The sequence below is a fragment of the Trichomycterus rosablanca genome, chromosome 1, assembly GCF_030014385.1.
Source record: "Trichomycterus rosablanca isolate fTriRos1 chromosome 1, fTriRos1.hap1, whole genome shotgun sequence".
Classification (NCBI taxonomy): Eukaryota; Metazoa; Chordata; class Actinopteri; order Siluriformes; family Trichomycteridae; genus Trichomycterus; species Trichomycterus rosablanca.
Genome location: NC_085988.1, coordinates 74,604,329 through 74,616,724, shown reverse-complemented (window position 1 = coordinate 74,616,724; position 12,396 = coordinate 74,604,329). Strand labels below are relative to the sequence as shown.

The following is a 12,396-nucleotide window of genomic DNA, read 5'->3' as shown; positions in this document are numbered from 1 at the left end:
TGTGTTTATGGCTCTGTTTAAAAAAATAAAATTCCATACATGTCAAAATCTGACCCTACAGCCTGCAGAAGAAATCGAGATTTATAAGAATAGGAAATGTTTTTTTTTTTTAAATCTTTTAACTCTTGTTCCTGGCATACTCAACCCAGCCCCCTGGCAGAAACAACTATGTCATGATCAAAGTTAATCATTCTAAGTCATTTATTTCTGGCTTTTAATATTTGATGTAACATTAACTGAAGTTTATTGCCCATTGTTGTATGAGTAAATGCATTGTGGTTTAACAAAAACATGTAAGATGTTTGGGTGTCTACATTCTACCTACAGTCCTAGCCAATCATATGGCAGTAAATCATACAGACATAAGTCATAAGCTTTATTTAATGTGACATCAAAAATGTGAACGCTAATAATTTTGATTGTGGTGTAGTTGTTCCTGTCATATCAGCTAATTGCTCTTTAAGCAGAGTTTACAAAAAAAAAAGATTTAAATAGTTTGCAAAACTAAAATGATCCAGTAAATTCATGGACCTAGGTTGAATTAAGTGAGCTTAATTCATGCTGTGGGAACAATCTCCGGAAACATACTGCAAGGGGCCGCTCAGTTGGGGAATAATGCTGATCAGGGTGTGGCTCTCCGTACACAAAGATGATCCGCATATGAACTCACCTCATGCAGGTGAAAAGATGCAGTCAGTACTGCACACATGTCGGGGGGGGTCAGTTGCAAAGTTCCTCAGTCAGAAGTGGAGGGTTGTATCGGTAGAGGTGAAGCGTGACACAATCAGGGTAATTGGATGTGACTATAGATTAGGGGAGAAAATTGAGGGGGAAAAAAACGACTGCAAGGATTTGCTTAGTTAGCCACAGGAGTCTCAAAACTAAGGCCCTACCTTAGTCATGGACAATGAAAATGAGCCTTTCCTCCTGTGTAATATGCAATTAAACACAATGGTTTGTGTTTAGTAATTTAACATTTTTCATTTGCGTAGCATTCAAGTGCCTCATGTTTACTTGGTAATTTAGCTTTGCGCTTAAAGGGAACTGTCTAAAACGACCACAAACCTAAGAGCAAATAATTCTCTAGAATGTCAATATGTGATGTAGAATTCAAATTATTCTTCACTAGAACAAAGGGGCACAGACCAAACCTACAAAAAGATCAGTCCTTCCTCAACCAGCTATACAGATGCCTACAGTTTTGTAAATGATGTGTTGTTGCTTTTAGATATTTACACCTCAAAAAAGCCAACTCTTCCAGCTGCTCCTGGCAGCTATATGAGGAAATAAATAAACCGGTTTGTTAAAAAGGTGGCATCCTATTACACTGACACAATAGGGTCAGAACTGCCATTCTACAGCAACCATAGTTTTTGTTATTCTGCACCTGTTGCGGAATGTAACCCCCCTCCTAAATTTCACTCCAAATATACACTTTACAATGTGTGTGTACCTCATTTCTGATCTTCTGGCACCAGAACAGAGGACTCACGATGTACCAAACCAATCAGTTGTTAACCTAACAGTACGTCAGTTATGAATTTATGGCTGTATGCTTGGTTTATACACCTGTTAGAAAATGATAAGATACAAATAGATCCTAAATTTACAGATTAAAAGTAGTTGATGGTAAAATAAAAGCTCAATAGGAGGAAGGGCGGCACGGTTGCTCAGTGGGTAGCACTGTCGCCTCACAGCAAGAAGGCACTGGGTTCGATCCCCAGATGGGGCAGTCCAGGTCCTTTCTGTGTGGAGTTTGCATGTGTCTGTGTGGGTTTCCTCCCACAGTCCAAAAACCTGCAAGTGAGGTGAATTTGAGATACTAAATTTAATGTTTGACATTAAACTTGTGAACTGATGAATCTTGTGTAATGAGTAACTACCGTTTCTGTTATGAATGTAACCAAAGTGTGTAAAACATGATGTTAAAATCCTAATAAATAAATAAATGAATCAAAAGGATGAATAAAAAGCTGATGGAGATAATAACAGAAAACAGCAGACTGGAAGTGGACAATAGTCCTTATAGCAACAGTACCATGACTCCTGAAGTCCTCCTCAAAATAGTCTCTGTTCATACTGAACTCTGGCTCCTCTGTGTAACTATACAGCTCTGAAACAGAATAAAAAAGAAAATAATCAACATGGTTTGCAGTAAAAAAGCAAAATGTTAAACTTAAACAGAGGGTATGCATTACATTCATATGACTGCCATGGCTATTTAACCTTTATGATTATTATACTTAAACTTTTTATACTTTAACTTTTTTTTGGGTGGCACGGTGGCTCAGTGGGTAGCACCGTCACCTCACAACAAGAAGTTCCTGGGTTCGATCCCCAGGCGGGGCGGTCCAGGTCCTTTCTGTGCGGAGTTTGCATGTTCTCCCCTTGTCTGCGTGGGTTTCCTCCGGGTGCCAGGCTAACTGGAGACACTGAATTGTCCTATTGGATGCATAAACCAGTGCATTGTAGTGCCGGTCCCAAGCCCGGATAAATAGGGAGGGTTGTGTCAGGAAGGGCATCCGGCGTAAAAACTGTGCCAAATCACGATCGATGGTGACCCCTGACGGGAGCAGCCGTGGAAATAGTATAGTACTAGTATAGAAATAGTACTTTACGTTTTTTTACCGTTGCTTTACTGTGTTTTAATGATTCAATCAATCATTTACTAACTGTCTCATCATGGTCAGTGTCTCTGTAGGTCTGGCAAAAGCCAAAAACACTGGTTGAAATATGGTAATAAACCACAGACATGATGCCACATGCACACAGACAACAGTAGTCCATGAACTGGCCTTCATTCATTTGAGTCATTTATGTATTATCACTTCATTCTGATCAGGGACAAAGTGCTTCTAGAACTCCCAAAACACTTAAAGAAACCCCACATGAAGACAAGGAGAACAAGTTAAACTTCTTATAGAATATGACCAGAGGTGAGGTTTGAACCTAGGTCCTCACTAATTAAAATGTATTTAGTTGCTTTTTAATATACCTTAAGTAACCACTTTTTCCTGATCAGGGTCAAGGTGTATCTGGTGCCATGCAGAAAAAATGAATACATTATTTACAAATACATAAAATTACATTTGCAACATTTAGCAGAGGCTTTAACCCAAAGCAGTACTGTACAGTACTGTGACAGTATACTGTCTGAGCAATTGAGGTTTATGGGCCTTGCTCAGGGACCCAGCAGTTGCAACCTGGCAGTGGTGGGGCATGAACCAGCAATTTTCTAATTACTAGTCCAGTACCCTAGACTACAACTGCCCTACATAAATAATTAATAATTATAATGAAACACATAGTGCAGGTGGCTGATATGGTTTGGAAGATTAAGGTTTGGAAACAAAGTGGCCGTAAAACACATTCTGTAGCCTGAACTATAATTTAATTCCATTAAAAAATGAATGTAGGACATATGAACCCTTTCCTGAATCACTTATAGCGATATTGTGAACAGAGCATCTCCCACTATACACCTCTCTTAAAGACATACACACACACCCATGTCCTAACAGCAGTCGTTGCTTTTGTCACTGATTTATATTCACTGTTAGCCCTATTTTTAAGTTTTGCTAGCCAACAATCCTTTTTTTAGACTAAACTGGATAACATTAAACATATGTGTGTCCGTGGCCAATGAGACTAATTAAATATGTCTGCTGTGGGTGATAAATTAATTGCCTTCGTTTTAGAAGTAAAAAATCTCATAACGTCACGCCCCCCGGACAGGTACCCCACAGGTTAAAAACCCCTGCTTTAGCAAACGGTTTCATTAGCAATAACGTAGCATTGTTTTTAACAACCATTTGCTTCAAACAATATGATTAAACAAATAAAACATTATGCTTTATACTAGTGGCGGTCAGACAGTTGGCAGAGATCTAGTTATAGACCTGGTACCTTTTTATAGCACCCATAAACCCCATAACCAATTTTTGGTCTAAACCTCATACGCTATGAACTTCACCTCATACGATCAATCACATGTTCAGAAAGCAAAGTGTTTTTTGGATTAGCTATTCATTTAATGAAACTGAGGGCTAGATGTAACGAGGTGGCAAGATACCATGCTAATTCTGCCCTAATGGCACCACTAGCTGCACTAACACTGCATCTGGCATTAGCTAGTCTTGTGAAGATTTGTGAATATTTTTTAAACCAGATTTGGCATCTGAAGAATGTCATATTTTGGCTTTGAATGGTGCTAAAATCCAGCATGTCAACCCCCTCCCTACACTACACACGCAAAACACTGTCTCAAACATAAGTAAACAAGCCAAGCACACAAGTGAATGTTTCAGAAATAGACTTGAACTATTTATTTAGTTTTTTTATAGATGTTTTAATCCACTGTTGTAGTTTTTACGTCTTCACTTCTGGATTTAGCTCCAATGCACCATTATGTAGTTTCACATTCTACACAAAAGTTCTTCTAATGCTACAGTATAGTTTAAAGTTTATACCTTTGAAAAAGTTAATATTTTGTTTTAATGCACTCATGAAAAGCAACGTCTAAATTATTTTACTAAATTATTATTTCTTACATATAAAGGCATTTTCTTTTTGCATCCTTCATTTTCTAACAAACTAGTCATATCCAAATGCCCACTACAATTTCTCTGCTATCTGCCCCACCCCCACACTGGCAGGTAAGCCTGGGTTCAGCACCAACCCAATTCATTTAAATTAAACAGTCATTTGTCAGCAGTGGATACTCACACAGCTATACCACATACAGTGGTGTCCAGCAGTTATACTAGACGGCAGAGGTTATTATTGCAATGGGAGGAACCCTATCCAACTTTCCCAACCTCAGACAGCCAATTGTGTGTTAAACTTACTTGTAAACAGCGTCTTTCCCCAATGCAGACACTGTTTCCAAATCATTTTCTGCCTAATGCTTTTTCCTACACAGTGTGTAACTTAACAACTATGAGAGACACATACTATTCAGTACAGTAGATGCTCTCATAACTTTGAGTTATGCCCTTAGGAGGCATAAATTGGTTTATACAATTTAAATTAAGTTTGTTTCCTTTCCTAACAGTCTTCAATCGTACACACTGTCAAATCCAACTCATCTGACAGATTCTTCAGACCTTAATCTTAGAGTAAAAGTCTGGCCCAGTGAGATTAGGCATTAGCTGTAGCTAATTACACAAACTGGGTCTGAACTGTCTGCTAATTGTGCTGTGCTTAAAGTAAAACTGTGCAGACAGTGCCAGAACCACAAAGCCAGAAAAATTTTCCAATCCAAGGATGAAGTGCAAGTTTAAAAATCAAAGATACTTGTGATAAATGAAGGGATTTTTTTTTACCCAGAACTAGGAAACAACATTTATGTAATATAATCCATCCATCCATCCATCCATCCATCCATCTATCTAATGAACATGTATATAGTGGATATATGCATATAATACAACATCTACACACCACTATTAAAATTCCAGGTTTTTGTGATGTGAAATAATCAGACCAAAACAGAAAGTGCCATGGATGTGGTTCTAACTTAATAATCAGATTTATTTAATATATGCAATTAAACTGAAAAGCAAACTGAAACCAAATGGGGGGGGGGTACAATTTATTTATTTACTTTATTAGGATTTTTAATTTTTGGTTACATTCATGACAGGACAGGTAGTTAATGGGACTGTTGTGGCCTAGTGGTTAAGGTACTGGACTAGTAATCCAAAGGTTGCTGTTTCAAATCCAACTACTGCCAGGTTGCTACTGTGGGGCCCTTGAGCAAGGCCCTTAACCCTGTATTTTGTCACAGTACTGTAAGACGCTTTGGATAAAAGATTCATCAGTTCAAGTTTGACGTCAAACGCAGTCATGAGCAATTTTGTATCTTCTGTTCACCTCACTTGCATGTCTTGGACTGTGGGAGGAAACTGGAGCTCCTGAAGAAAAACCATGCAGACACAGAAAGAAAATGCAAACTTCACACTGAAAGAACCAGAATGCTCTCACTGGAAATCAAACCCAGGACCTTCTTGATGTGAGGCAACAATGCTACCCACCAAGCCACCGTGCCATCCAAAAAAAAAAAAAAAAAAAAACTAAAGTAATATGGTTGCATATGTGTACACACTAGGGCTGAAACGATTCCTCAAGAAACTCGAGTAATTTGATTACTTAAAATCATCAATTCAAATTTTTTGCATCGAGGCATCGTTTAATCCATACAACTATATTCAGCTCATGGTGTTTCGCACGGACGACTTTTGTACAACGCGTTCACGCTGTGGGCAGGTGACGTGAAGAAGCCGAGGGTTGCATCCAAAATCACATACTTAAACAGTACTTAACAGGACTTCAACCAGGTACTTTTCACGTACAGTTTAATGAACACTATGTATTTGGACTCGCTCGCCGCTCCCGTGTACTGTTCAGTATGAAAGTAGCGGTTTGAGACATAGCCGAGATTTGATAGTGCGGACTGCAAAATGGAAAGAGAAAGAGAAAATAGCGAGGTGGAAAAAACAAAAACTCCACACCATCAGAGTGTCTTGTTGAGACTTTTCTTCATTGCAACCACCACAGGCTTTTTTGAAGGCTTAGGCAAACACACATGTACACACACACAAACGCCAAATCTACCTCATCTAGGAGATACAATCCTGACAGAACCTCCTACAAACACTACAAAGCCTCCCAACAAAATATTAAAGCTTTATGGTATGTGTGAGCTGTAGCTGAAACCTTTAGTTCTGAAAGTTGCACAAATTAGAGGCCTTAGTTTTAGGTTTTAGGTTGTCTGTCTACATTTTAAAAGTAATTTGATTTATTTTTGATGTATTTGTTTTTGCATTTCAAAAATGTTCTCTTTAAACTGTCCTGTATGCAAGAAATAAAAATGTGCAGTTTGTTTTAAGAGACACGTCTTATTTAATCTTATACGTATTTATTTTTGCTCTTTATTAAAGCAAAACTATTTCTTATTCGATTACTTGATTAATCACTGGAATAATCGATAGAATACTCGATTACAAAAATAATCAATAGTTGCAGCCCTAGTACACACCCTCTAATAATTTGGGATGTGGCTGTGAGATCTCATTGGTAAATGGTATCAGTCAGGAGCAGGCACGTGCACAGATAGACCCCTAGTGGTGCTCAAGCACCTGCCCTTTTGCCCTGGATGAGAAAAGTGCCCTTTCTGCTGGAGCCCAATTTTTTTTTCTACATTCATCCAAATTTAAAAATAAAGATTACCCTCTCTGTCATCAATTCCCCCCAAAAGTGTTTTGATATCTGACGGGCATTTATTTGAGTTCTTGTGAGAATTCTGCCCCGATCTGATCCGCGGCACGCACAAGCTCCCACCTTGCCCCTCCCTCCTCCTCCTCCAGTTAGCACTCATGCAGTGCTGAGCGCCAGGCCAAACCACTGCTACACACTTCTCCTCTGACCCGCAGCATCAGACAGACAGACAGTGTTTCATACAAAGAGCATCCATGCATAACGCATAGCCTACACATTTTGTACTCATGAGTCATGAAATACGTGATTTCAAAGCCTTGTCCAGCTGTTTACTGACGTTTGTTTAATGAAGGGAGAGGGGGACAAACTGCAGCAGACAGACAGACAGACAGACAGACAGACAGAGAGAGAATATAAAGACAGTTTTACTGTTTTGCAAATTAGACAAGTTCACTATTTTTTTTTTTTTTAATCTTACTTATTTTGATGTGAAAGCCTGAAGAAAAAAAAAGCATGAGCACAAACATTTTGCAGGAGAAGGTCAAGTAGCTCCCACAGTAAAGTGTTGAAAATAGATACAAACATACAATATTTTATAATTACAGCATCCTGGCCAAAACACTGTGTAGGAAAAGTCACCTTTAGTCAAGGAGTTATTTTCATGCAAGCATTTATACTTCAACAGTTGAGGTTTACAAATGAGGAATAATTTTGCTAGGTAATTAACATTACAAACTAATATATGTAGAAGGCTAAATATAATGCTCTATGATATAGAACAGCATACAAAAAATGATGAATAAATAGGAAAATGTTATTTAGCTGTCTATTTGATTTTATTGGCATAATAATAGGCCCATTGTTAACATTAACTACCCAAAGTGGGTTTCTGATTTGAAATCAAAGGTAGGTCTTAAGTTAAGCTACATGACAGTCTGGTGAGGTAAATTGATACTAGTAATGGTATATTATTAGTGTAATGCTTCAACTCTGTCAGAAAACAGTAAAATGATGTATACTGTGTTCTCCACTTTATGGAGATTCAGTAAGTCACTCTTGATTATTATGCACAACATTGATTTATCTCATTTACAAATTTTGAAGCATAATGCCAAGAAAAGAAAGGTTACAAAAGCAGAAAGAAAAGGAACTACAGCAAGCAGCTCAGGGTAGCAGCTCTCTTTTATCCTGGATTAGGCCATCTACCAGTAAAGCAAATGAGGGAGATGTATCAGTATCAGTCGTTTGGTTATTAAAAAGCGCGGACAATATGGCCTGTTTTTCATTTATTTATGCAATTTGATCATTTGAGTTATTTGATTAGATGTGTATTGATTGTGTTAACAAAAATAAATATATAAGTTAAATATCCTACTGTGTTTTTTTTTTTTTTTTTATTAATAATTTTGGCGATGGGTGCCCTTTTTTTTGGCTTGAGCACCTGCCCCCAAAAATGTCTGTGCATGTGCCTGGTCAGGAGATCAGTCAAAAAAAATCAAGGCATTAGATATAGTATGAGTGAAAATGGTCATCAAGTGAATAAAATATGGAACAATAGTGACATTACCAAGAACCAGACAGCCTTCTAAAATTCATAAAAGGACAAGAAAAAAACCTACAACAGAACCTGCAACAGAAGGTTTTCAGCAGTAGCTGCAGAAATATCTGGCAAGTAAGTTGTGTTATACATGTGACAACAATCTCCCATATGCTCCATATGTCTGAGCTGTGTGGTCTGAGCCGGTGAGCATTATAAGGCAGCACTGTTGCCTCACACCAAGAAGGTCCTAGGTTGAATTAACAGGTGGAGCACCCCGGGTCCTTTCTGTGTAGAGTTTGCATGGGTTTCTTCCAAGAGCGGTCCAAAGATGTGCAAGTAAGGTGAATTGGAGATATAAAATTGTCTATGACTGTGTTTTACATTAAAACTTGAACTGATGAATCTTGTGTAATCTTGTGTAACTGTCCTGTCATGAATGTAACCAAAATTCTAATAAAACAAAAAAACAAAACATATAACTCACTACCGCTGATATACGCTGGTATGTACGTTATTCAAGTGTTTTAATATTTTTCTCTTTACCAACTCCACCCTGCCTCTCCAAGGTTTTAACAGGTTTTCAGGTTAACCTGTACTAAGCTGGCAAATGATGTGTACTTCTGTGTCATGTTTTCAATCCTAAACAGAAGGATTATGTAACTCTCTCTTACCTGAAAGCTCTGCTGTCAGGCTGTCAGTGTCCCCATATTCAAACTCCAGGTTGGGGGACTCCATGGATCCCTGAGCAAAAAAACAAAACATTTTTTAACGCGCATAGAGCAAAACCTCACACCGGCACATTCGACATCCTGAACGGCTGACACAGGAACACACTCTTCAGGTTCTTCCACTATCTTTCCCCACTACGGGTGGAATTTCCTCACTACTGTTTTTCACGTGATTATGCAAATGCAGACACAGGAGGGTTTCAGCCTACGTTTTGCAGGAATTAACCACATTTCCAGTCAGTTATTAACGTTTGGGCGTGACTGTGACTGTACACACATACAAACAGCCTGAGGTTAATCACACATCATGAATCACATAGACTAAAAAACATAGTTCCAGTAAAGACTTTAACGTGTACACACTCGCTGTTCATTCATAAACACAATGCCAAACACACCCCCAGACAGATTGCTCAATGATATAAAAACTGTTTCAGTGATGTGTTGAAAGGTGCCTTCTTCTGAAGACGGCATTTCCACATTACCTGCATTTCCTTTATTCTTTTACAGACACAGATTCACATTGGTAACTTTAATTTACTCTGACAGCAGCTTACCATATAATATTTTTATATTTATTTTTTTACATTTATTCATAGAATTTACAAAAAAATTGACAGGTGGCGCAGCGGGATATTCCGCTAACATACCAGCGCAGAGATTCTGAACTCCTCTTTTCAAAACTCGGCGTTGCCACTGGTCGGCTGGGCGCCATCTAGCAGGCATAATTGGCAGTGCCTGCACGGAGGGATGACCAGAATATGTGGGCGGGGTCTTTAAACGCTGTGTAAGGACCCTGATTGGCCGATAGAGGCGCCTGTGCAGAGTGCATGGGTGGAAGGGCTGCGCACGGGTCGGAAGCGTGAGCAATAATATACCCTCCTCGACTGCAAAAAAAAATAAAAATCGGGGATCCCCAGCAGCGGAACACAAATTGGGAGAAAATGGGAGATAAACGCATAATATATATATATATATATATATATATATATATATACAGTGGTGTATAAAGTACCGGAAGGCCATACTTGAGTAAAAGTACAAGTATCTTACCAGAAATTTACTTTGATAGAAGTAAAAGTCACCTTTTAGAATATTACTTAAGTAAAAGTCTAAAAGTATCTGATGTTTAATGTACTTAAGTATCAAAAGTAATTTGATATTAAATGTACTTAAGTATTAAAAGTAGAAGTAAAAGTAAATGCTGTTAGTATAAATGGAAGCGGTCATTTTAAATATAAAGATTGTTCTTTTAAGCCTGTAAACCACATTAACAATTAACCTGTTTTCTTCCTTTCATCTGAACATGATTTGTGCCAATTCATAATCATAATCAACTGTTGACATCACCTGTTTGAAATCATGACATTATTTAGTTGTTTTTGTAACTTATTACTCGCCCTAAATGTTCCTGTTCCAACGTTTTTAGAAAGTGAGTCGATGTAAATGTAAGAAACACTGCATCTATTTTATTTGCATTTTCTATAGTCCCGTTTTTTTATTTGGGTAGTATACAAAAATAATTTTGGCATAATTAATGTAAAGCAAAACTCAGGAGAGTTTAACAAAACGTGTGGCACTTTTATTCCTTTAATGATCTGTTCAACCATTAATTCAAATCAAAATATTTGAGTAAAATAAGCTGTATTTAAATAATATTCTTTGGGGTCGTATCTACTCACTGAATGGCATGTTTTAAACTAAAAAAATATTGGTATTCTTACTTTACGAAAACACCATTTCTAACTTGAAGCCAACAGCTGAAAAATCATGAATAATAAGTTGGATAAGTTGAGTTCTTGTTGAGATGATTAAAGGGTTAAAGACGTGCTGCATGTTCCTCAGCACCATGAATCTCTCCTCTGCTGGTCCAATACAGAAATTAATCTGAGGAAATATTTGTCCGCAGGTGAGTTTTTAAAAATAATGGACGTGTCTTTATGAGTTTTGCAGTCAATGAATTCCAAACAAATTTAGTGAAACGTTTTATTTGTGGTTCGAATGTAATCGGTAAAAATGGAAGGTAGATATCTGAACAGTGTTAATGCTAATAATATTAAAAAACGCTGATGCTGCAGCTTTACTTTATTAATCATTGTTAACTTACATCAGTGTGTTGGAGCTTCTGAAATCTCCATATTTGCGTGTCTTTGGGTGAACGACGCACTTTTAGAAAACTCCGATAGCTTTTAGAGAACGTTTGCACATGCGCATTAATGTGTTTAACTCACAAGCGCAGATTCGCCAAACCAGCGTGCAGTCCGTCACACATCTCACATCATTTACCTTCATTCTGTAGTAACGAGTAACGAATTTACATACAGCGAATGTAACGGAGTAAAAGTACACACTTTCTTTAGAAAATTTAGTGGAGTAAAAGTGAAAGTTGCCGAAAATTTTTATACTCCAGTAAAGTACAAATACTTCAAAAAACTACTTAAGTACTGTAACGAAGTATTATTACTTCCTTACTATACACCACTGTATATATATATATATATATATATATATATATATACATAAAAAAAATAATAATACACGTAAAGCTCGGGTGAAACTATATACTTCATATAAAACATATACAGGGGATCTTCAAAAAGTTTCCGCACTTTTATATTTTGGTTGAAAATGGTGAGGGCGGGGGAAATAGTAACTGGTCGTTTCTAAGAGACCATCGGATTTCCACCTTTTTGGACGCTCAAAGAAGCTTTAAGGGGAAGAAGATTTTCATGTGATGATGTAAAATCAGTGGTGCATCAGTGGCTACACTCAACCAAAAAAAATTTTTGTTGATGGCATCAAAATGTTGGTACTACGCTGGGGGAAATGCATCGCAAAAGAAGGTGACTGTACAAAAGTGAAACTTTTTTGAAGAACCCTCATAAAACAGTACTAGGCGCTGTGGTGGCA

General features: G+C 37.6%; 1 protein-coding gene across 1 annotated transcript in view; it reads right to left on the bottom strand.

The window, feature by feature from the left end:
- Positions 1-12,396, bottom strand: part of strip2 (striatin interacting protein 2) — a 65,818-nt gene that overhangs the window by 40,614 nt on the left and 12,808 nt on the right. The window contains exons 2-3 of the mRNA XM_062996343.1: positions 9,430-9,499; positions 2,039-2,113 (exon numbers count right to left, since the gene is read on the bottom strand). Coding sequence (XP_062852413.1) covers positions 2,039-2,113; positions 9,430-9,499 — 145 coding nt within the window. The remainder of the gene's footprint in view (positions 1-2,038; positions 2,114-9,429; positions 9,500-12,396) is intronic.